We start from the raw sequence: 26616 nt of genomic DNA, 5'->3' as shown, positions 1-26616 counted from the left end.
ACAGTAGTACAAAAAAGCAAGACCCTTCATCATCACTGTTATATATACACATATATGATGAAAGTGTGTATGTGCCTGTGTGGGTTTAACTGCGATGCATGTGTAAACATAGTGAGAGAAAGAAAGTATGCAGATATATTTTAGATATGTCTAATATGCACATACTGATATCAGTATAAAGAAATGTAAATGCACAACCTTCCTTCACACAGATGCTAAGAAAAATCTGGGAAGAAGGAAGCATCTGTGGTGTCAAATAAATAGTCTCACCTGTGCCATTAGCCAGGCATGAAAGAATAGCAGGTACTTAGGTATTCACTAAAAATGCTCTAGTGCACAAGTATCACTGCATAGGTAGCCACGCTGCTGTCCTTCCCATCAGCAGTGCCTGTAGTTCAGGCAGCAATAGACTGATTACATATAAAATTCTTTAACGTGTAATTAAGACACATGAAGAAAAGTAGGAACATAGAAACAAAGGACCTGCATGCTGTGAAGCCTGGTAATTTGTTTCAACCTGTCATTCCTTTTGCAAACTTACTAGAAAATTTTGAAAGTTTTTCTAGAGTATTGTGAAATTCTGACCATGTTTTTCTTGTTTGTTCAGGCACACACAGTAGCCCACACAATCATTTACTGAGGTGATATGTGCAACGATTAACTAACTTAAAATGTTTTTGAAGGTTTAAGAGGAAAGACTGGGCCATTAGGACCAGCTGGAGAGAAAGGAGACCAAGGTCAGTCTGGTAAAAAAGGACCTGGAGGATTGACTGGTGCCAAAGGTGAAGTAGGTCCAGCTGGACCACCTGGACCTAAGGGAGATAAAGGAGACCGAGGAGAGCCAGGTGCACCAGGGGTCTGTAAGTGTGGAAAGATAGTGCTGAAATCTGCCTTTTCTGTTGGCATCACCACAAGCTACCCAGAGGAAAGATTACCAATTGTATTCAATAAAGTCCTCTTCAATGAGGGGGAGCATTACAATCCGTCCACAGGAAAGTTCATTTGTGCCATCCCAGGGATTTATTATTTTTCTTATGATATCACCTTAGCAAACAAGCATCTTGCGATTGGGCTGGTTCACAATGGGAAGTACCGGATCAAGACTTTTGATGCGAACACAGGCAACCATGATGTAGCATCTGGATCCACAGTGATCTACCTTCAGCCAGAAGACGAAGTATGGCTTGAGATCTTCTACACTGATCAGAATGGTCTCTTTTCTGATCCAACATGGGCAGACAGTTTGTTTTCTGGCTTTCTCTTATACGTTGATACAGATTACCTTGATGCTTTATCAGATGAAGATGAGCTCTGAAGCAGATGTCAAATGACATTCAAACTGGAGGCCCCAGCACAGGAATTTATTTATCTGTGTGGGGAACACAAAGTTGAATGAAAAAAATATCTGGGAGTTCATTCTCGTTTTGATTGGAACCAAATCTGAGCTCGTAAGGATGTTTCTAGAATCTAGGATGGATTTTTTAACGAACAGCAGGGATATCAAAATGAACTGTAATTAGCAAAAGACTGCATCACTCCAGGACTGACTCTTCCCTAGAATTATGTTTCTAATACTATTTAAACAAATTTAAGATACTGTACATTGGATTTTATATAAAATGTATTAAGTTGCAATTTAGAAGGGATATTTTGTATATTACATTAAAGAAAAATTGAACAATAAACTGCAATATCATCTTTGGTCATTTTAAGACAGGCTAAAACCAGATAAAATATTGAATTTTTTGAAGGAGAGGAATAAAATAGAAATGACTGCTTCAGGATGCCACTGCTCAGGTCACAAGGACAGTCCCATTTGATATTTACACCAAGAAATAGCATTCATACTTAACCAACCTCCCAATAAGTACATGAAGATTTGTACTAGCTGAGGGCAGCCATAAAAGACTAGAACAAAGCTATCAAACATATAAAGAAATTAAAAACTGGAATATCTGAAAACTTGGTGATAGTCAGCATTCAATGTGGGTATTTTCAGTGTAATTCCAAGTGTCTTTGCTATTCTTTCAAAGCCATCTACTATCTTTATGAGAAATGTGGAAAAAAAGTATAAACTTTTGCTGAAGAAAACTGTGGATGCAAAAAAATGACAGGACTCTAATCACTAATAAGAGTAAATTATATGAAACAAAGTGAGTCACATCATTAAAGCAGAAGTTATATTTCAATATGGCCAAGTGCAATGAAATAAATGTAGGTCACACACAGGATGAAAAACTGCATTCAGGAAATCAATGAACTTGGAAAAGGTACATGGGACCTCATGGATCTAAATAGGAGTAATTAAAGTAGGCTGTTGCTATGGCCCTTTGGATGTATGATAAATGGAATCAAAAGTAGACATGAATAGTAGTTACCTAGGAAGCTACTATTTCTGTCAGTGTTTCAAAAACTTATTTGAAAGTTGCAAAAAAATGTTTATACTTCTATTAATGGGGTTTACACAATAGATGTAACAAAGTCAATTTACTTTTCTTGTCAATGAGGTTAAGAGGTGATTTAATCACTGTCTGCACCCATCTGGAGATAAAATATCTGATAGTACCTGGCACTTCCCTCTAACAGATAGTAGTACAGAAAGATCCATTGGTGAGAAACTGTATCAATCCCCACTGGAAATCAGGAAACCATTTTACCAGTGGCAGTAACCAATCATTGCAAAAATATCTAGGAACATCATGAGTTCTCCAGCATTCAACACCAGCCAAGACTGGCAATATTTCATTGGGTCCTCTTACTTTCCAAGAATTTACAATCTTTTATTCATTCCAGATTTACACAGACCTGCTATTTCTAACAGTTATTCAGATATTAAATGTTAGTGGTCTGTGTTGCACAATTCTTGAACCCACTTTAGTTATGACCAAGGCAAAGGGAAATTTCTAGGTTTTTTTCTGTGTATTTGACTGAATTAAGAAAGTTACAACCAGACAAAATGACACAAAAATACTGCTGAGGTTGCAGAACCAGCATGATGGTTATGTATGGAACATTAGTCTGTGAACTCTGTATCTGTGCTCTCATTTCCTCCCACATTAGCATGCATGGCTTTGAGTACATGACTGCTGCTTTATGCAGGGAACAGGTGCAAAGCCCTGACCACAAATCAAACTGGCAATGCTTCTAGAACCATTTTTTATTTGACAGTGAGAGATGTCTGAGAGAAGACAAAAGTAGATTATTTTTCTAACTAGACATCTAATTTGTTAGTGTCATACAAGGGCTGCTTTCTGTGAAAAATATGGAAGAGAACACTTAGAGATTCAGTTTATCACCCTGATGTACAATCATTTATACATCTGCAAATTAAGGACAATATGAGTGCAAAATGCAGGCCAATCATCATTTGCAATTATGATTGATGCCAATTCTTCACAGACATCAGTGCCTATCTGAGGCACAAAGACCATCAGCATTGCTCAGTGCTGCCTGCACTGAATTCCACAGGACACAGCAGAGGATCATACCGAGCCCATGACTTCCATGAAGCATAATTCAACAGATGCAGGACTGGACCCAGAATATGTATCATGCAGGAAAAGCAACTAATAGAAGTTTTTAATTAGATTATTATGTTAGAAAATATGGAAATTATTTTATGACCTTTGAATCAGTTTAAAGTTTATGTTAGGAGTAATGAATCAGTTTTATTAGAGTTAGAAAATCTGATAAGCCCAACCTTAAGGAAAGAGTATGACTGATTTTCTTCAGACTCTAGAGAAATGCATTTGGTAGTTATAATACATCTGGAAATTTTCAGACAAAGCTAATTTTCCTCAATGAAACAGAGAAAATTTACAGCTTTATAGTGAAATATTCCTGGTTGCAATCCTAACTATAAGCAAACTGCTCCCATGTAATAATCTGTAAAAATGAACCCAATATAGAAAAGACATTTTAACCACACCTATGTTGAAAATGACACCATGGGAATAAGTAAACCAAGAGTTATTGCTTTCCTTTTTTTAGCAATTTTAGATTTATGTTTGTACAATGATAGAGAAGTAACTTTAGCTTCCCAAAGTTTTCCCATTTGGATTCTATACTTTTTTGAGCAGTTTAATATTTTGGCATGAAGAGTTAAAAGTAAGTAATTCTGTTGAATTATTTCTATAGGTTTTGTCAAGAAGAATACTTCTACTACACATATGGACAACATATGTATACAAATACCATGTGTCCCTGCCCTCATTAAGGGTCTCAAGAGATTATCTTAAAGTAAATCATTGCTCTTGCTAGTATATTACTTGAAAATAGATCAACTTTGATGACATGATATTGCATTTGGGGTATTTATCTGTCTAAATTTGAATTTATATGGAAAATATCTTGGGCTGATGTCTTTCCACAATTCACACCAGTACATGGGGAGGTCTGGTTTGTTTCAAAACACTGTAGGATAACAAAGAGCAAAATGTCTTCAAATGATCAAATTTGAAATTAATCAATGATTTCTACACAATATATTGGTCATTCTAGACATGCCATAATGCCATATAAAATTAGGCATCCAGATCAAATTAGTCATCTAGACTTTGCCTACAGTCCACAGAGAGAAATAAGTGTCATCAGAAGAAACTCCCGGGAGGAAACATGTCTTTATGCAGCACCAACTCTTGGGCTTCCTGATCGAGGCTGCAAGAACTCATGCAAGCCTCGAACCATCCGTACACCTTCAAACAATATTAAGGACATCAGTGTTCCTGAGATTTTTAAATAAAAGTATATATATATTTACTTGGGATATATGTATGTAAAGATAAATAAGTAAAAATAAAGTTATTTGAAACAAAACAGCTCTCCACAGTCTTCTACTCTTTCAGACTTTCTTTATACTTGGTAGAGTGACATTAAGGAAGAAATCAGACACAGGTTCCATTGCTGAATATTTTTAACCTAGATAATTAATTAAACATTTATCTACCTTTTCAATTTTTTATGAGTGTATTATATTGAATAAATACTTTCACTTTCTTGACTACTGGTATTTGTGTTCAGATGCTTAGGCTGTTATACAAATTTTTTTTGAGCAGTAAGTCCTCTTATGTCCTTTTACAATGTTGAGGCAATATAGAGGAAATAATTAGTAATGGACATCAGTACTGACAACAATCTACATTCTTCAAATCTTTTTAATTTTACCTAACACCATTTATGTACTTTTAGAATAAGAAAAAACATACAAAATGGGAAGCAACTTACTTCATTTCCTACCAAGTAGGTTACATTAGTTGTTGCAGTTCATTTAATACTCTATTTACCTTCTACAGGTCACCCACTAGGTTCTGTTCATATTCATTCACTAAGATATTTACTGAATAAATTAGTTTTCACTGACTGGTTTATTTGTTGATTTATTTACCCATTGGCAGGTAATTCATACTCAGAATAATTATACTAATGCTGTGCTAAGCAGTTTGGCCAGCAGGAACTTCAGTTTTATGTGGAAACGGGGATTGCTTTGTATAAGTCTTTCAGTAGCTGATGAGTCCCATCCAAGAAGTAACACATGAAAGTAAACAGGAAAAAAATAGAGTTGAGAAAGCAATATACCATTATCTTTACCAATGAGTAATGCTTTCAAGAAGAAATTTATCCCTTTTAGTATAAACTATCTAGACTCCAGCTCAGAGAGCATTTAGAGGTCATATACATTTTCCTGTAACTCATTAGGTCAACACTCCCAGCTGAGGTTACGTAAGCATTTCTGAATTTCAGAGGTATGATTCTTCCTCACATCCACAGGAAGAAATTTCAAAAATACTATCATGAAATTCTCAGTCACTGATACTTGGTTTTTTCCTAGCTGCACACGTCAGATCAGTTCATGAAAGTTGCTACCTAGTGCAAAAGAAAAATTAATTAGACATATTATATGTAGGGTATGCCCAGCCACTGCCCTGGAGGGACATCTCCTGAGATAAGGAGATTGCTCAATCTCCCAGCAGAACTCCCCTGGGAAGGCAGCTACTCTTCAGTTACAGTGAGAAGAAGACAAACCCAGAATCTTCTGGGAGACCCTATGCAGATCCTTTGTAGCCCATTGGCCTTTACCCTCTGACACCCACCCCCTGTATCCCTATAAAGCCAGGCCCCTGCCCCTTCGAGGGCAGAGAGAGGCTCGTCCCTGGCTCCCCCTTTGCCGAACCAATAAAGCTGCCTCGTGCGGAACCAGCCACACGAGCCTCTCGTCTCTCTCTGGTCTGGCCTGGAGGCTGCCCTGCAGAGCTGAGCTGGAATCACGAGCTGACAATCACTAAAGAGCTGACAGCTTCTGCACAGGCCCTCCTGGCCAGCAGCTGAGGGAAGACACCAAACCTCGGGAAGACGATCTCTTTTGGGACCATCTCTCCGGACTGGTCACCTCTTCCTCGGTCAGAGCTACTGACCCCACACCAGCTGCCATAATTATACACATATCTTTTAATAGCAAATATTCACAAAGAGAAAGGTGTCTTGGATTATTTGGCATTTGGATATTACTCAATTCTGAGTATAATTTTGGCATAATTTTGGCAACTACCTGCGGGAAGAGGTGTAAGCAGATTTTTCCTCTATGCAGATTGTTCTTGCAGCAGCAAGTATAAGTATAAAATTTCTCTTACCTGACTTAAATCTCTATAAAAGTTCAAAGATCATTGTGAAGGTTAAATTAGTTGTTGGCTCTCCTGTCATCAGTGCAAAGAAATAGGTGGGGTAAATCTCTGTTTGGATGACCCTGTATTAGAGACTTTTATTAAGAAAGAAAGAATCAGGAAGTACCCATGTCTTCATATTACCTGTATCTAAGTTACTAATTTAGGTTACCCTTTAACTTTGAGATGGCAAAAGTTAAATAAGATGACTGCTCTTCAAGAACAATCTGCTAAGTAGAAAAATTGGCATAATTTAATTTGGTAATTTATATGTCTCAAAATTAGAGAAGAGATGTGGATTGATGAGAACAGAGAAGTACCCTGATAATGATGGAAGTGACCTCTCAGCAGATCTTCCATAAAGTATTGCTCAAGTTCCTCCTGGGACAACTTCAATTGAAGTAACTTGGCTAGTCTCCAGAAAATTTTGCAATGTATTAAGATGGGCTAGCCATCCTCTCATGCCTCTAAATTCAATACACTTAATTATACATAAAATATTGAAATTTTTGACGGTACTGAAATGAATCCTGGAGTGATTCTAGTTACACCAAAGTAATAAATAATAAATTTGTTTCTTTTCAACTTTAAAGCACCTGTCCTAAATACTAAATCCAATACAAAATTTGTAAAATCATCTCTCTGGTAGAATAACCTTGTTTATGCCATCTTAACAAAAGGACAAAAAATACTGAATTCTTGAAAAATATAAATGAACCATGGTTCTCAGTGGGCTCTAAAGTGATTGTTTTGCAAGAAGGTGGGATTTCTAGAAATGAGTGAATTGCCTGAAGGAAATGTACTAGCAGTGATTTTTCTTTCACTACTTTCAATGAAGTGTTATCTCTAGGCTCAGAAGAAAGTGAAAAGGACTTAAAATTTTGAGCTAAACAACAATCTCTTTCATCATCTGAGAACTTGCCTACCACTGATGCTGATTTCCCTTCCATGCACTACCTGCATTCATGCACATTTTGTCAGATGTTCTGATGTGTGAACACAGACTTCCAAACTGCATGTGACAAATTACAGGAAATGTTATTTGTGATTTCTGTCATATTGGAGTCAGATGCAAACAGTTTAAAAATAACTAGAAAGAGCTGAGTTTTTCTTTCTCGTTTGTAACCTCCCTGAAACTGGGATCACTGTAGAGTTGCACATAGTACCTAAATCCTATTCTAAGAACAGAGCAACATGTACTCTTATTCTGTAAATGCTGCATGTGGCTTATAACATTTGCTGTTTCCCTTCTGTTGATTTTACAGATTTTGACTTTGATTCTAGGCAGGCAATAAGAAGTGTATATGGCAAAGCAAGCTTAATATTATCCTCAAAGCCTGAGAAATAACTCCATTGTTCATTGTCCCCTGTTGAGTTTTAAACTGTTTTAACTCTGAACTAGGGGCCTATGATGCCACTGCCCGCTCCTGGGGCATCCTACATTAAGGGCACTATAAGCTGCCATCTACTCTGCCTGTTCTTAAAGCCAGCCTTGACCATCATTGACAAAACAGTGATTAATTGCCAAGTGTGATGTCACATCTAGCAGAGCAGAGCAGCTCACACCATCTTATGTGGATCACTGAGTCTGCTGCCCTGTGTAATCAATGGCATTAGGCCGGCCTCTGTTTTTATAATGCTGACCAAGATAAATGAGTTGTTCTCCACCCCAGGAAACATATGTGGTTCAAATTCTGTGTGTCTCCTGTGAGCAGAGTCATTGTACTGACGTGTTTTTAAGCAGCTTTCCATCCTGTTAAGCAAAGGCTCCTGACTGCTCCTTTAGGTTCTCATAGTAATGTTCCTCACATAAATGCTGTTCATATTTGTCCATTATTTAAACTGTTTGTACAACTGTTTCTGATACTGGAGTATATTTTTGGGACACAGACCTATTAGCAAAACAAGATGTTAAACCTGAGCTCTTGCCAAAATTTTGTATGAAGTTTCACCCACTGGATCATTTCCACAGTCCCACATGCAATGACTCTTAGCAGATAATAGATGTGTGCTGTGCATGTTACCCTAAGAAACCTGTCCTCCTATTACATATCTTTCCCATTCCTGAAAGCTGTTGTCATGTCAGATGTTTCTAGCTATGACAGTTCCTCTTCCACAACTAAAAATGCATACTCCTAATCTCTTTTAACTACTATGGTTACTTCTTCACGTGGTCTCCTTCTTAGGATAGTATTCAGAAAGGAGAAGTAATTTATCCATCTCTTTTCAGGTGATTCCAACCACTAAAACTTTGCAATTATAGACCTTCAGCTGTTACAGGGACTGTTTATATACAGACAATTATAAATAGGTCTAATAACTCAATTTAGTATTCACAATTTTGTTTATTCTGATCATACTAGAGATATTCATACACGTTAACATAAGGATTATTTTGTTGACAATTCAGTGCAGCAGAAAAGACCCCTCTCTAGACTTGACAGGAAAGTTATAAATCCCTTTGTAGTTACAAAAGTAAGGAATAGTATATAAGACAATCCACATTTCTACAAACCATCTCACAGTGCTGACATTTCTGCCATTCCTAGTATCTGCATAAGCTGACTGTGAGCATTTAACAGGAAGATAACCTATCCCTCCTCTATTTCTCTAACAAGGGCTTCAAGAGTGTGATTCCCTTTAAGCAGGCTCTAAAACAACTATCATAGCCTTCATATCCTTATTTTTTCCTTTTTTTTTCTGCTACAGAAGTATAAAGGCATATTGATAACTCTATAAAGTTATGATTTGTCTTACTTGTTACTCTGAGCATTTACTGATACATTTTTTAAGCCTTGGGTGGCAAAAAGCCTGTTTGCCAATAACAGCTTCTGAGAGATGGTATCTTTTTTAACTCTGCTATGTTTCCTGTAATTTTTCCCCCAAATGACAAGCTAAGAAGTCTGCTGAGGCTGATGCTGATTTGTAAAGGTCACCTGTAAAGAATAATGCACCGTTGTCCCCTGATGCAGCTCCAGTAATTACTCCAAGTATTTTACTGCATTGGAACACAGCAGGCACTAGAAAAACAACTGGCTACTAACCGTCCACTTCAAGGATTTATCCCTACATGAAGTTTTCAGGGATTTTTTTCAAAGTGGAGCTAAGTGTTTCTAAACTAAACTAAAAAAAATACTTACTGGAATGTTTCATAAGGTCTGAATTAGAGGTTTAACACCTCTCTTTAGTCAACAGAGTGAACCAGTCTCTTTTATAAATGATCGGTATTTAGGAATCACTGCTCTGTTTCATACAAGTCCCAAGAAGGTCTGTGCTGCTCCCTTACTTACTTTAGAAGAAGTACACGGAAATTAAGCCAGATAATTTAGAAAATTTGGATACTCAAAGTTAGGATGAGGGACTATTTTATTGTACTTCAGCCTGAAATAACCATCCTTGACCCTGTAAAAATATACCGTGGATATTTGCTTTTTAAAATCACTGCAGTAATGGCAATGGTCTGCTGGAGCTGCATCCTCTCCATATTTTATTTATGATTTCCCTTTTAGTGTAGATGAAATTGTTTACAAAAAGAAGTTTGCCAGAAGTGTTTTAGTGGTTTAAGCAGGAAATCTGACTCTTTCTCTTTAAAAGCAGAGCCGAGGCACTGCTTTTACAGGGAGTGTGATGTTTGGCTCTTGTCTGTGATCCAAGAGTTGCTGTATAAGAAAACCCAGGTAGGAAGCAAACATTTTCCTTAAGCTCTGTTTCAGTGTCACTGCATTTTCATGAATGAGACAGATTTAAGTAACCCAAAATCCTCAAAATTATTTTCTAGGTACTATTGATGTAATAATTTTTTTTAAAGAGCAGTGAGAGAAACTTCTCTGTGTTTCTGTTGTTAGTTTTCAGTGCTTGGAAACCACCTCTGAGCTAGTGGAGAGCGTTACAGTTCTTGCATCCAGTTGTTTACTACATTTTAAAGTGTCTGTTACAGTACTTAACTTCAAGAAATGCTACCAAATTGTTAAAGAAAGCTGCCATAAAGCACTTCTTCAATGTTGTCAGTGTTCTCCATTTACATGTGCCTTTAGGAAAGACTGTTTAAATTTGATACAGGAATCTTTCATATGCACAGCTGTGAAAAGTGGAATAAGTAACCCAAGACTCTCTTTTAAGCTCTTCTCATCTGTCAGTACCATTCTAGTTAATACAGATTTGCATAATTAATTTCTGTACAAATACACTGCAACTATAAGTACCACTGCTGGAAGCAGGAACCCTTAATGTGTTTTGGATTTGTATTTTTTTAAATTCTATTTCATATAATCATAATTGATTATATCAATATATATATCAATAATTATATCAATATATATAATCATAGTTGATTAAATTATCTTCAAATTATTGGTTAAATACATTTAGTCTTGCGTAGGTTGTAAAACCACGAGGTTGTCCTGTTTCCTCATCTGCAGAACAGCTTTTTATTCTCATCTGCAGAACAGAGGTAATTGTGTTTAAGCAGTAAAATGTCAGAAGGGGAAAAGAAACCCAAAACTCCTATGGTATGAGGAGATAAACAGTAAAGATAAGGCAAGATGCTTTTGGGGCATCAGTAGGCTTTAATCTAGCTACCAACCAGCAGTGTGTGCTAACTGTGGGTGGTGTTGGGACTGTAGCCACAGTGGGACACATATGTTTATATATGTATGTGTGCATACACGGGAGATGGATGAATATACAGGAGACAGATAGATCCTGTATATTATACACACACAGAGAAGAAATATATATATCCCCTATATATATATATTCATATACACACACAGGAGATATGTAGAGATATATATATGCATGTATGTATATCTAGATAGATACATACAGGACATATATATAGATAGGTATAGCAGATATATTCAAGAGATAAATACGCGTATATATATCCTATATATATGTATGTATCTATACACAGACAAAAAAAAAATGGAGATAGATATATATATATATGTATGTTTGTGTAAAGCCCGCGCACCCGGTGTCCCCCTGTCGGTCTGTCCCCGGCCAGGTCCCTGACGCGCGCTCCCGGCCCGCGCGCACCGGCGGCACCCCGCGCACGCGCGCTGGCTCTGCCCCGCTGAGGGCCGGCTCTCGCTCCAGGCCCGGCCGCGCTGACGCTGCCATCGCCTTTCCCTTCCCGCTGCAGCCGCCGGAGGCTGCGGGTCCCGCCGGGCCGCGGGCGCAGCGCAGCACCACCCCACCATGTCGGCAGCACGGCCCAGCGACGCCCCCCCGACGGTGCGCGGTGAGTGACTCGCAGCGGCGGGGCGGGCCGGGGCGGGGCGCGGGTGCGCCGGGCTGCGGCTGCCCGCCCGGCGGTGCCGAGTCCCGGGGCCGCGGGCCGTCCGTGCCGGCGCTGCTCCTTGGGCTGTGTCTCCGCTCCGAGGTTCCCTGCGGCGCTCGAACGGCAGCGCTGCCGCGGGAGGAGCGCGGGGAGCCCCGCTCTGCTCCTGGCGGGGCTTCCTCAGGCCCTGCTGGCATCCGAGGGATGGAGGGGTGTCTGTGTTTGTCAGTACCGAGTCAGCTCGGGCTTTGAGCGGACAGGCAGCGCTGCACTCGAAAGATATGCTCCTGTCGTATTTAAATATGGTTAGATTATGAAATGCCCTTACGTTTTTCAGATATATTAGTGTAGACGTGCAGTATTTGTATAGCTGAACGTGAACTGGCCAGTCATCCTTGTCTCCATCCCTGGGAAGGTGATGGAACAGATCATTCCAGAGGTCATCACCCAAGCATGTAAAACAAGGTCATCTGGAGTGGTCAGCATGGATCTACCGTGGGGAAATCAATCTGATAGCCGCCTATCATGGCACGGCAGCGTGGGTCAATGAGGGGAGAGCAATGGGTGTTGTCTGTCTTGACTTCACAAGGGTTTTGACACTGTCTCCCACGGTATCCTTGCAGGTAAGCTCAGGAAATGTGGGATAGATGAATGGAGAGTGGGGTGGATCGAGAACTGGCTGAATGACAGAGCTCAGAGGGTTGTGATCAGCGGAGTAGGAGTCCTGTAGTCCATGGCGTTCCCTGGGGATCCATAGTGGGTCCAGTCTTACTCAGTTTGGTTATCAACGACCTGGACAATGGGATAGAACCTTAGCAGGTTTTCTGGTGGTACAAACCTGGGGGAGTGGCTGATACACCTGAAGGCTGTGCTGCCATTCAGTGGGACCTTGATTGGCTGGAGAGTTGGGCAGAGGGAAACTTAATGAGATTCAACAGGGGCCAGTGTAGGGTCCTGCACCTGGGGAGGAATAAGTGCAAGTACCAGCACAGGCTGCAGACTGACGTACGAAAGAGCATCTCTGCTGAAAAGGACCTGGGAGTCTTGGTGGGTGACAAGCTGTCCATGAGACAGGAGTGCCCTTGTGGCCAGCAGGCTGGTGGTATCCTGGGGTGCATCAGGAATAGTGTGGCCAGCAGGTCCTCCCCCACTGCTCGGCCCTAATGAGGCCACTTCTGGAGTGCTGTGTCCAGCTGTGGGCTCCTCAGTGCAAAAAAGACATGGAGCTACTGGAGAAGGTCCAGTGGAGGGCCATGAAGATGCTGAGGGGTCTGGCCTATTTCTCCTCTGAGAATAGACTGTGGGAGCTGTGCCTGTTTAGTCTGGAGAAGACTGAGAGAGGATCTCATTAATACAGGTGCCAAGAGGATAGACTTTTTAGTGGTGCCCAGCGACAGGACAAGGAGCAATGGTCATAAACTAAAACAAAAGTTTCACTTCAACACGAGAAAGAACTTTTTTATATAGAGAGTGGCAGAGCTCTGGAAAATGCTGCCCAGGGAGGTCTCCTGCTCTGGAGATATTCAAAACCCACCAGGCCACGTTCCTGTGTAAGCTGCTCTAGGTGACCCTACCTTGCCATGGGGGTTGGACTGGATGATCTCCAGGGGTGCCTTCCAACCCTAATGATACTGTGAACCTCATAATTTGTGCTTGAAGTGTTTCTCATGGGTATGAAGATGTATAGATTTATTGACGTGCTATTTTTACTGTCACACATGAAATACTCCACTTGCAAAGCAGGAGAGTGTAAGAGTGATGTGGTGGTGGGAAATTGCTAGAACTGTATGTCTAATCTTACTGAATGTGTTTATGGTTTACTTAAATAGGGTACATAAAAGATCTAATTAAGAGTAGGATATTAAAAAATCAGTGGAATGAAAATCTAGTGAAGTATAAAAATACTTAGTTTTTCATCAGTGTCAAGTTTTACCAAAATAAAATATATGTATTGTCCTTAAACACATTTTAACAAAATATGGTACAGGCAAAATTTTTAAAGACATTTACAATTTAGGGATGTTTCTGGCTCTTCAAGGTCTATGTACTTTTCTTCTGAATGTTTTTTTGAGTCTCACTATGCCAGCTTGTGCTAGGAAGTGATATGCTGTTGACAGATGGACTCCAAATAATTTTCAGAATTGATTGCATGGGGAAATCAAGAGACACCCTCTAGTGATGGTTCTTTTCTTTTACAGAAGCTCATTTTCCAAGAATAAACAGAATAGCTCAGCAGTACTCTTGAGAAGAAAACTAGCCTCTCATTTCCCTGTGTGATAAATGTTTTGATTTCCTAAGTATTTTGCTCTGTTACATATTCCGCTTCTGAAATACCTGTAATTTTGCAAATTTTGTTTGATCAAGTGAAAAGTACAGCATGTGGTATTCTGGATAGACTGTAGCATTGGTTTACCTAATTGCAGTATAATTTATCCATCTGTTTGGTTGGGTTTTTTAAAATTGCATTTCACATTTTGAGAGAGACTATACCTTGAGCTGAAGCCTTCATGTATCTATTCAAAACTTATTTCAATTTCCCCCCCTCCAGGATTCAGTTTGACAGATTTATAAATAATTTAAATTACTATGTTCTGTATATTATAGTTTTGAATATGCTGACAGTGCTGTGAGCTACTGTGTTGCCCATTTATAAAGTAAAAGTAGATTTGAGTTTCTCACTCCTTTTTTAGAGTGATGATCTGTGTATGAATTTCTGATTATCATTTTCTTGCCAAGTGATAACTAACCATTTAAAAAATAAAAGTAATATCCCCCTGCAGTCTTCCAGGTGCCATTGAAAAGTTCTACATTGTCTGTTTGCTCCACTATCTTTATCTGTAATGCCTGTGATAACACATCGCCTCTATTCTGAGGCCTTTTTAGTTTGTCATAGTTGTCACCATATTATGTTAAATTTGTGGTGTTAAAAGTATACCCACCCCCACACTGCTTTTTTTTATGAAAAGGGAACTGTATTTTAACACAAGGGGGAAGTAGATAATGTTTTTTATCAATTTGTCACGTCCCTCAAATAGGTGGTTTATTTTCTTCTAGCATGGAATGATTATCATTCTCGGCCCACTATGGCAAGTTTTTACTGAAACATGTCCATCAACTTCTTCACTTAATATTCAGCATAATCTCCGTACTAGTCTTTCAAGCATTCAGTCTGTTTCTACTATTTTTTAATGCAATCTGTTTGCAGAAATTCAGTATTTTACTCTAATCCAATTATATGTGTGCTTAATGCCTTTTTATCTTTCTTAAATGGAACGACATGGTTATATGTCAGTCCACTAGTCAGACTAGTAAATGAGAGTTTCAAAAGAAGAATTGCTTTAAATAAGAAGCCCATGTCTGATAGTTATTACCTTGTGAAGCCAGCACAACTGCAGTGTTGCTGTATCTTTTTCTTCATTGTTGGGTTTGTGTCTTACTGTGCACTTACGCAGTTGTTGTATCCATGAAAAATACAGCAGTGTTTCTACGATCTATGCTGGAAATTACCATTCCTTATTTTCATTCAAGTAACTGATGCTTGGTCACAGCATTAATGTCTGTCTTGTTCCTGGTTTCTGCATGCTTTGGGATAACATGCAGAAGTTCTGAGTCTGTCAGTGCAGAGAACTTTGAAGCCACACAGAGATCTAATGGGTTTGGGCCTCTCTGAGTGCAGATGAAATCAAGGGAGAACACTTACTAGATGACATTTTCAAGTTCTCGGGTTTAATTTCAGTTTGACTGTCCAGCAAACTTGTTAGATCTGACTGACATAAAACACGGAGCCACTGTAGGATAATGACACTTCCAATGCAAAACATGGTGTGTGTTTTTTTTTTCATACAGGCTTGTAATGGTGATCTTGCAAAGTAATATTTTCATGGATATTAGTTTTAGTTTGTTCACTTCAAAAATATATTTCGAAGTTAGGCACAATTTAGTTGGCTGTAGAGCACATTCACATAAGCAGAGCAGAAGTTTATGTCCAGAGAAATAAAGTAACAAAACCTTTTTTTTTTTTAATGTGGTCATTTTTTCAAAAAACCACAGTATCTCACAGTATTTGATGCATTAAATTACTGCAACTACCAAAGCCTTAAAATGATTTTCATTATATTTAGAAAAGATAATGACCCTGTTGTCTCAATGAACTGATTAATTCATAAAGAATTCTGCATACAGAGCATGAGTTCCAATACTTTATGAGGTGCTTAAAGTATCAGCAGATTGTTTCTGTCCTAATTTTGCACGTTTACAATGTTCACCTGGCATGTCTGGAAATGTCTACAGACAATTGTAAAGGATTTTAGAAGATCATCTAATCTGTGGCTTTCTAGTTTTCATTTATCAGAATGGAATTGAAATGACACATTTGCTGCAATGAAATAGACTATGTTTTTGCATGCTAACTGCACAGGATAAAATGGTAGAAAAAATTCACAAGAGGAAAATCAAAAGGTAACTCTAGACCAGCTTCTCTGTTGAAAGATCTTTTGTAAGTCTTGATACTTGGGTTTGGTGGGTTTTTTTTTTTTTTGGTTGATGGAGTTTCTTTGAGGATTGGGGGTTGTTGGTTTGTTTGTTTTTGTTTTTTTAACTTAAAAGCTTGCACTAGTGAAGGTTCCATAACTGTTTAAGGGACTCAGTTCCAGTGCTAGAATACCCCAAAAGTTAAATTTTTTTTCCAGTGTGTACCTACCTTTCATATTGCAATTAAAGTTCATCATTTCCATCTCCTGCAGACAGAGCCTTTCTTCTGTGTGCCACAGTCTTTCATGAGCCTGAAGTTTTAAAAGTTGAAGTTTTTTCTCGATTCCAAAAACTTTTCAAAGGCCATATTTGAGCAAATGTGACTTTCCAAGAATTCTTGCCTGTATGATCTGTACACATATAAACACTATTGCACCATTCAAATCATTAAGAAATGTTTTAGAGCTGTTAGATTGAGGCAGACCCTAAAAATTCCTGCAAAATAGGGGTTTGCACTTTGCACCTTGTTCATTCTTTTGAAAGTTTCCAAATGCAATGAATGTTTCTTCTCTACAAATACAGGTACTAAATTGTATAGTTTGGAAGTATTAGAATTCTCCCAAATCTCTTGATGATTCTGAGTAGAATCAGTAGTAGTGAGGTTTATCTTAATGTGTTTTTCTTTTCTAAATGATGGTGGACTAAAAGTGTCCTTAAGCATTTCTTACAGTTGTTCATAGTATATAATGAAAGGTAGATCTGTTGCAGTTTAAAGGCCTTTAAGTGATACTTTGTAAGGACTGGATTCTGAGAAATGTTTCATTCACTCAAATTTTCTCATGCAAGTTCTTTCTGTTGGAACATGGGACTGTGGTATAAATGGTTTCATTTTCCATAAATTTCTTTCAGAAAATACTTAATTTTAAACATGTTACCATTTTTTTCTGTTTCAGAGTTGCCACCTGTTCCTTCTACATCAAGGACAAGCTTTGCAGAGCTTTCTGTTAGGCAGCGAATGAGAGAGAAACTAAAAGCAGCAAAGGTGGGAATCCTTCAGAAGTCCTGTTTGATTGACCTCAGTCTTATAAGTAACACCCACTTCATTTTACTTGCTCTGTGCTATGTGAATTCGAGTTGGGATATCTGCTTTTTTATTTCTGAAGCCGAAAGTGTACTCAGTTCATCAGTACAGTTATGTTCTGTATTGCTATATTTTTTTTCTAAACTTTATATTTAATTTGTTTGTAATAACATAAAAGGTATTGTTGTACAATCAGTACAAGTTCCTTCTGTGCTGTTTGTCAAAAAATTTCTTACACTAGTTTGAAAGCAATGGTTTCTTTGTATGTTTACTGTACAATTTAATAAGGCCTATTAATATATGGATCTGGAAAATCACTTAAGCTGATTTTATAATTAAAAGATTCTGTCCCTAACACAAACATAAGTAAGTGTTGAGTTCCTGGAAATTACTATAGCTTTGATCTATTTCTATTTCTGTTGCAACTAAACATTTTTTCCATTTGTTTGCTTAGACAAAAGCTGAAATTACTTTATCGCGAGAAGACCCCAGTCCACAGCCAAGGCGTTTAAAAGGCATCAGAGAAAGAAAACCAGAAGTCAGACTGGATAAAACGGTAAAAAAGTGCATTGTGTCTTGCTGTTCTTATAATAAGAAAGTGAATGTGAAACATGAAGAAAATCAAAGACTGCACACTCTTGAAGATGAATTCCTTTTATCAGACTTATACTACTGTTTGGGAAGGAACTGTTCTGATTATTGTTTTTATTGTATATATTTAACAGTAATAATTTGCTTACATTGTAGTATAGACATCATGTGAAACTTCTGTCATTTAGAGGTTCATGACTTCTGTTGCTTAAGATGCCTTGAAGTATTTAAAATTTACAGTAACAGAAAGGACCACTGTAGTACAGCTTTATATAAATGTGCACAGTGCAATTGCTAAATGCTGGCTATTAACTTTATGTCATTTTGTTGTATTTCCTTGTTACTATTTTGTATTGAGGTTTTTTTGTATAAGCGTGTTCTTTGTTAGAAAATGAATTTTGTTTTAAAAAAACAACAGAGGCTCTGCCTGTGCAGAACTGGCGCTCATATTCTTCAGAATTCACAAAGAGACTGCTTGCCTGTAGAAAATACGTTCCAAAGAATTTGTTATTCCCAGGAAATAACAGCATATACCAGTAATGCCTTTATATGGAATTCTAAACAATATGGTTTAGCCTGGCTAAATTGCTTGTCTAGGGGAGAATTGCCATTTCATGTACATTGTGGGAAGATTTTTGGCAATGTTATCTTATAATAAGTAATTATTACAGCTTTCAGTTAAAGTAATACTGGTTTAATGTATTCATAGTAGGAAAATGCAGAAGTGATACCCTTATTAGAGTTGTTTATTAATTTCATATCAAGTATATGTGAAACCTTCCACATGTTGGTTTTGTTTCTTGTACTTACACACACGGGAGGTGTTTCGTTGTTAAACAAGTGGCCATCAGATTGACAGAGTTTGAGATTTTCTTTCTGATATTATTATTTTGAAGTATAGGTGTAATAGAGGTAAATTTGAGCAGTGTCTTCCGTCAATCTAACAATTCAGGCCACAAGAGGAAGAACAGATAGAATGGTAGATGTGTTTAGGTTGGTTGAGCCTGATGAAAATCTCTTTGAAGCACTTAAATGAACTTGCTGAAGCAGCTTCAGAGCCAGTGACCTTTACAGTGGCCTGTGTGTAGGGACAGATAAGGCTTCAGAGAACTGGGAATGGATAAACATGATACCTCCTTGCTTGAAAAGGCAGGGGATTGTCACCCATGGAGTTAGAGGGTAGCCTAGCAATAAATGTTTGAGAGAATAAAATAAATTATCAAGTGTGTATTTCAGCACCCAAGCAATGAACACCACATTTCTTAAACAATACCAAAGAGAGTTTTCCTGATGGCAGCAGGGGTTGTCTGAGAAGCTCCCTGATTCCCTTACCTGGGCTGCAGCCCCTGCCAGCAGCACCCCTGACACTGCTGCCCAGCTGGGGCTGTCTGCCCGAGGGAAGGGTTTGCGTTGCTGCCTCCTTTCTCTCCCTTTGGACATTAGCATGTGATTGATTGCTTTTGTTCAGGAGTGCAGAAGCAATGATCCAATCAGCAGTGAAGACAGCTACTGTCATTTAGGCAATGAACCATCTCTTCATACTCTACAGGCTATTTCTTGACCCAAAGGAATTAAATAGTAGTCAGATGTATCTTTTAAAATAAATATGTAATCAGTTTGTTACCACAGTGGCAATGTTTCTCTTTTGTTATTTTTTTTCTGTAAAAATGCAATATCTTATAACTGTAGTCAACTGTATTTTTTTATAATTCACTAAACGTATGTATATGTTTTTATGCAGTCTGATAATGATAAATTCAGGGAGATGCAAGAGGATGAGTCACACTTACCATCAAAAGTAAAGTTTGGTGATACTGTAAAAAAGCTTAAGCAAAAGTCAACAGTAAGTACCAATTCCTCCATTTCAATAACGATTATTAATTTAATTTAACCTTTATGTGGTTTCATGATTCTGTTTGAAGAAGCAGACAGAATTCATTCTTAAGCAGCAGAGGTTTTATTTAATTTACAAATTCACAAGCAGTATATGCCAATAATTGAAGTATATAAAAGGAACCTTCATCAAATATAAGAATGGCTTTGGATCATTTGATTAAAAAACCAAAAAAACTAGTAAACTATCCATCTGGACACAATTACTGGAGTTTGCAGGAATAATATGTCTTCTGTTTAAATCCTTTTTATAGAATGCCACCAGTTGGCAGTTAAAGCATTTTACAGACTAGTATATTGATATTAGCCACAAAGTACTACTGTTAATTCTTTTCTTAGGGATTCATCCTAAAGCTAAAGGGTCCTGGGTCCTTCAGAGACAAAAGGCCATTAGAAATTTCTCTTCATATCATTTACCTGGGTATCTGCTGTATGGTCAGAATTTAAACTTTGGTGTTTCTGATTCTGGTTTATATTTAAAACAATAAGCATGTTAAAATTAGACCAGGTAACCTTTTAAATAACATTTTGCAAGAAATATTCAATGAAGTATATAGCAATAGAGAAAGTTCCATGTATCGTTGACAAATTTCAGTTAGCTTCAGCATTTGAGTGAGTTCTGTTTGAGATAATTATTATCTTGTAACGAATGTTTATACATGCTGCTGGTTCATATTATTAATGGGAATATTTATTCACTTGCCCTAGTTTTCTTATAACTGCCATAATAAAGTATCTTTGTCTTCTTTTTTTAGTTCCAGAATGATTTTCCTTCTGAGGAAGAAGCATATAATTTCTTTACATTCAATTTTGATGCCGTACCAGAGAAAATCAAAGTTGGAGCCAGGAAAAGGAACGGATTAAATGAAGAAGAGGAGGTAGAAGAGGAATGTGTTGAAACTCGTGAAGATGAACAAGAGGAGGATGAAATGGTGAGAACTATAGGATAAATGTTCATATATTTTTTCAGAGTTCTGTTAATTTTATTAGTCTATACATAATGGCATCTTGAGTTTCCTAAAAAATTCTCAAAGTGTACTTTCTCAAGAGACTTTCTTAAGAAACAGATGAACTAACTAAAGAGATGTTTGCACTTAACCTACAGGATGAAGACGTGCGCCTAGTTAAAGATGATGATTTATTCATAGGGCAGACAGATGAAGATCTTCTGGTAATGAAACCTGTTGATTGTGAAAACTACTCTGAGCAACTGAAAAGGGAAAAAGAATTTCTCTTCATTCCCAGCATGTTAGCAGGTGTGAAGACTGTGCTTATCCATTTAGTTCCTGGATTTTTGTATAGCGTGGCACCCTTTGATCTGCTGAAAAAATCTTGCATCAACTGTCTCTGGCAGCAGAGAGATGTTTAATTGCAGCTGACACTAATCATCCAGTCAAGTGCGAAAAGGTCTGACAGCATGGATTAGCTGGGAACATGCACACCTCAGCAGGTCATCACCTGCTACACTGGCAAGCATACTCAGGGCACCTCAGTTGCTCAGGGGTAACTTCCTCACTGCTGGCTGTAGAAAGTGCAAGGTGCTGGCCTCTCTTCTGCTGCTATTTAGTGTATGCAGCAGGTTACAGGTACACACATCTACCTACTAAGGATGGCTCATGCACTGTACATTGTAACTTAGACTATTTATTCACTTGGCTACATCTGCAGCTTATTCCTTGTGGCGAGTTTGTCATGAGTCATGCAACTAACATAAGGATTTTTGGGATTCAAGGAGCCATTTTTGCAAAATCTGAGTTTGTGAATTAGTCAATATTGATCATATCTCTGACCTTTTTTCCTTATTCCCACAGAACTACAAAGTACTAAAAAATTGCTTTATAATATCACTTGATATTTAATATTTGAACTGGAAGAAACAGAAACAAGTCTCCCAGTGGCATATACCAGAATGGTACCAGTACAGCTTGCAGTGCAATGTCAAAATATTTGACATTGTGTGCCTCTGTTTTTTCATGTCTTGTAATTTAGTTTTGACTACTTCCTGTGTGATCCACTGTGTTCTGATTTAGGGGATAACTTTTATTGTAACCCTCAGTATAATCCCTCCATGTTTTGAGATTGCTTCTTGAAAAATACTGAGTCCATACACACCGTGAAACAGCCTTGCAGGCAGGCCTTTTAAAAGAATTCCACCTGCTGTTATTTGGCTAACATAACTCTTTATGCATGTTCTGTATTTTGTATGAGACTAGCTTAAGGAAACTGTTTATTAACAGGAGGTCTGATTAATCTGAAATTTTCACTTTCCTTTGGAAAGGCTTCGAAATGCTCAGTTGCTACTCGAGGTTTTTTACACTGTTGTGCAAGCAACCATTAATACTAAACTCCACTAAGTTACTTGAAGTATTTTTTGATGAGGAAATTTTTTAATTATCGGTTTATTAGAATTGTGACACTTCGTGACACTTTTATGAGAGATCTGTCTTGATTAAGAAAAGGACCTGTTTTAATTCTGTATTTATTTCTTTTTTTCCTATGCAGAAAAATACTGCTGACAGCATACTTAATATGCAGTGCTATTCGTTTTAAGAGTTAACAAACTAAAACTACAGTTACAAGATATTTTACATGGTTTTCTCTTTAATTTCTCATTAGTGCCTACTTCTGAGAAGATACCTGGAAATATGCAGCCCAGGTACCTTGAGGATGAAGGTCTTTACATAGGAGAAAGGCCCTTTGTATCACAGTCTAATCAAAATATTTTAGAAAACAGAATACTCAGACAGGACCAAGTAAGTCACTGCTACCGTTTTAGTTGTAACTTTTATCAGTATTTTATTTATCTTTATAAGTATCTTATTTTTGTTATAGTTAAGCAAGTGGATGGTCATTCTGATATGGGGCTTTCATCTTCAAAATGTTTGGCAGCATCAGATGTTGGGAAATACAGATTATTGTAGGAGTGCTTTTTTAGTGTAACCCCATTGTCAGAACACGAGACTGGGTCTTAAAAAACTGGTTTCCTTTCCTGGCTCTGCTTGTAGCCTGCTGGAGAACAGATCACTGATCAGTCTGTAAGGCTAATTAAATATTGGTATAGATTATCACAGAGATTTTAGAATCCTTTCAGATTTTTAAGAATGTCTTATGGAAAGACATGGGAAAGTGGCTTGGATATATTTTGTCCTACTGTATTATCTTCCTATACACGGTAAGGTGTGTATTGTTCAGTATAGACTTAAACTCCTGAGCAGCAGCTGCCCTTTATATTATATTTTTTTATGATTCTTCATGTGCTTTTGTGAATCAGATTGGGAACATTTGGATCTAAAATTTTTGAATGGCCAGTTTCAACCCCGTTAGTTTTCTGGTTGACTTCATGGTGTTACCACATCGACATATGGCTCTCGGGTCAGATTAAAACAGGTATGGAATTAACAGGGTAGGGCAGCATCCTTGGACAGCTGCACTGGTTTAAGCTATATATGGATCCAGGTAATGAGAACAAAGGGAGGAATTAGGACAATGTCAAACATGTGAAGCCATGGATAGCAATTGGTGTGTAAAATACTTACCTAATCTGCTTTCATAGATGTTGTTTAAGTAGTTCAGGTTGTGGAATAGAAGATTTGAGAGATGCTTTATTAAATTATCTGACCTGCCATTTAGCTCTTGTGTAAATCAAGTCTTATAATTCTTTCAATTTCAGTGATTTAAGAAAATAACATTTAAATAAGTGATGTGTTGACTTTTTTTTTCTTTTAAATGTGTAACACTGCACGTGGAAAGAAAAACCAGTATAATCAAAATGTGAGCAGCATCTTGGTTTTTTTAATTTCAAAACTTACTTCTGGTATATTTGAGGATTTCATTTTGTTGTATTAGGAAAGTTTTGCTTATTTCAGTCACAAAAAATTCATAGTCCCCTTTTATTCTGTATTTTTTGTAAGAATTATAATTTTGCAAGTAAATTCTTTATAAAGTAAGAAGCAATATATAATTTTGTTTTCCTTTGTAGGGGAGAGAGTGGTTTGGTGATGATGGCAAAATCTTAGCATTGCCTAATCCAATTAAACAGTCTTCTACTAGGCCTCCAATATTCTCACTTGAAGAAGGCATTGCACCAGAACTTGAAACAGTGTATAGAAAGGTAGGCATATTTCATATATGTGATTCCTGAGACCCAGTATCCCAGTTCTTCTGCACCAGAAACTCCAGTAACCTGAAGGGTTTTGTGCTAAGAACCATGACTATTGTCTACTTTTTGTGATTCCATATCTGTTCTTTAAATGAGCTCTACTTTTTTAAGAATACATTTGTTTTTTCCTGTAAAAATGCATACAAAAGGATGAAGAGTTTAGCTGATGGTGCTGGTTGAAATAGTAAAATATCAGTCCATGACAAACACATTTAAGTCTGTCACTAGGATCCTTGTGAGGCACCCTTGGATATTCTCATGCCAAAGTAGGGTAGTTCCTATATTAGTGTATATATAAAGTTTACTCATGTAGACAGCAACTAATTTTGAGTTATGTAGCATCAATTCAGATATTTTTGGGAGGCTGTGAGATTTTTTTGGTTGTTGTTTTTCTTATTTGTTTTGTTTTGTTTGCAGGGTTTTTTGTGGTTGTTTTTGCCTTAGTCACAGCATACCTACCCTGGCGAACAGCAGTTTCAATGTACAATCAGTACAAATCAAAATAAGTTTCAATTAAAACCATTCAGCAAGCTTGAAGCAAGCTTTAATTGTTCTGCTTGTTAGAACTCTATTACCCTCTTGGAAAAGCTGACTTTTAAGACTTTTAATAGAGTGTTCTTTTGGGACATGGAAATGTTTCTGACTGTTGCTGTTGATACAGATTTAAATGTGGCCCTTTACTTGATGGTGGTGATAAATATGAAATCCACAAGCTGCATCCAGTACCACAGATCTATCTATGCATGGAGCTTTTGCAGGCAGGAGAAATTTACTGTTTTGATCCTGTAAAGATAGGCCAAGAGCGCTTATGTTTCAAGAACACCATGTTTACATGGACAGTGACATAGAAATATCTAAATCACTGTGGTAAAGTACTGAGCTTAAAGGGTCCTTTATAGGCAGAAGAATAAAGCATAAGGAATTCAAAGTTGTCATTTTTATGACAGATTGTATCTTATTAAACATTTTGATGAGAAACAGAATGTGGAAGGATCAGGTGGACTCAAGTGTGTTTCTTGGCCCATTATATCAGATCCTATAAAAGAGCTGTGCAACAGTTAAATTTCCCTCCAAATCCCTCTTTTTCCTTTTCTCGGGAAGAGACTGCAACAAACACTATGTAAGTAACAGCTTCATCTTCTATGGTACCAGAATATCTCTGATGAATCTCTTGTGAAGGATCCTAATAAGGGAGCAGGAGTAGTCAGGCTGGAAGCAGTGCTAATTCTCTTCTGATTTCAGTAACTTGAGGATGTAAGCCATGGATGTCTTTTGGTTGCAGAGGGTTGAAGCAGACTTTTTAAGCTTTGTTGCTGAAAGCTTCTGTTGGCCTTCATTGGTCTGAATTTCCCTGGCGTTAGAATGGGGAAGCAAGTAATGTATTTCCTAATGTACACAATCTATATGGTCTACAAGGAGAGCTGTTCTGTGAGAGCTGCACTGTTTATCCCAGAGCTCAATTCTAGGAGGAGATAAAGCAATACTAAACAAATGTGTCAAAAGAGAACTAGCAGGCTGTGATTTTTCTAATCCAGTGTCATTGCCTTCATTGCTCAGCAAAACCTTCAGTACAGGAAGATGACTTCAGCCTCATGTAGGCTATAAAAATTCTGTTGTGTAGAATATCCATGGTAGTTTTGTGCCACCCACTCATCAATAAAGCAAAAGGTTAACACAGTTTAAGGCTCAGCATTTAAATGTAGGTAGTGCTAAATGGGTCATTTTCTGACAAAGAAAATCTTTGAAAGATACTGTTGTCAGCGTCTGTAAATCCAGTTTATTCTTTTTTTCTTTCAGGCAATAAAAATGACATCTTCTAATCAGTATTTTGTTGGACCTGGAGATTTTCAGGGGCTGTTTCAATTGGATATTGATATTTCTGGACTGATATTCACCCATCATCCCTGTTTTAGCCGTGAGCATGTGTTAGCAGCTAAACTGGCTCAGTTATATGATCAGTATTTAGTAAGAAAACAGAAGAATCTTACCAAACTTCTCACAGACAAGGTATTTCTGTTCTTTGTACCTTATTGAGACAATGATGTGACAGTTTTAGGTAAAAGTGGAATTTGTCAGAAGTTAAAAACCTAAATGAGGTTGCTGTGTGTTCAGTGCAGAACTGCATTTTTAAGATTAGGAATTTCTTTGAGCTTTGGTTTTGAATTAACTCTGAAGTAAAAGGAATACAGTAACATTTGCATAGTATTCCTTAGAGTATCTAAAATGTTTTCCAGTGAGTGACAGGTCAGACATTACAGGATTGTATACAGCAGCTCTGATAGGGAGACAGCAAAAGACATTATTCAGTGATGGAGGGAAGTTAGTGAAGTTTAGTTTCAGTTATCAAATCAAAGTGAAAGGAGTCAGTTTAATTTCACCAAGTTTTACAAAAGTAGAACCCATTTCCAGGCATGTATCTGTGACAGATGCTGTGTTTTAAATGCATACTGCTGTCACATTTCCTGTGCCACTCTTGTGGACT

General features: G+C 37.6%; 1 protein-coding gene across 6 annotated transcripts in view; it reads left to right on the top strand.

Moving 5' to 3' along the window:
* The window catches only part of LOC104690722 (complement C1q tumor necrosis factor-related protein 7), a 100930-nt gene that overhangs the window by 34313 nt on the left and 40001 nt on the right, over positions 1-26616 (top strand). For 2 of the 6 annotated variants that reach the window (XM_010401881.4, XM_019286994.3), the window contains exons 4-11: positions 17364-17452; positions 17946-18047; positions 19824-19925; positions 20731-20907; positions 21081-21231; positions 22592-22728; positions 23955-24086; positions 25932-26141. In XM_010401881.4, coding sequence (XP_010400183.3) covers positions 17364-17452; positions 17946-18047; positions 19824-19925; positions 20731-20907; positions 21081-21231; positions 22592-22728; positions 23955-24086; positions 25932-26141 — 1100 coding nt within the window. Of the gene's footprint in view, positions 1-683; positions 5000-11726; positions 11902-12059; positions 12564-17363; positions 17453-17945; positions 18048-19823; positions 19926-20730; positions 20908-21080; positions 21232-22591; positions 22729-23954; positions 24087-25931; positions 26142-26616 lie in introns of those variants that run through there. The other 4 variants (XM_039550857.1, XM_019286995.3, XM_020584731.2 and 1 more) reach the window with 4 other exon arrangements.

Source organism: Corvus cornix, chromosome 4, assembly GCF_000738735.6.
Source record: "Corvus cornix cornix isolate S_Up_H32 chromosome 4, ASM73873v5, whole genome shotgun sequence".
Lineage (NCBI taxonomy): Eukaryota > Metazoa > Chordata > Aves > Passeriformes > Corvidae > Corvus > Corvus cornix.
The sequence above is the reverse complement of the archived record's forward strand: the minus strand, read 5'-3'. Positions and strand labels throughout refer to the sequence as shown.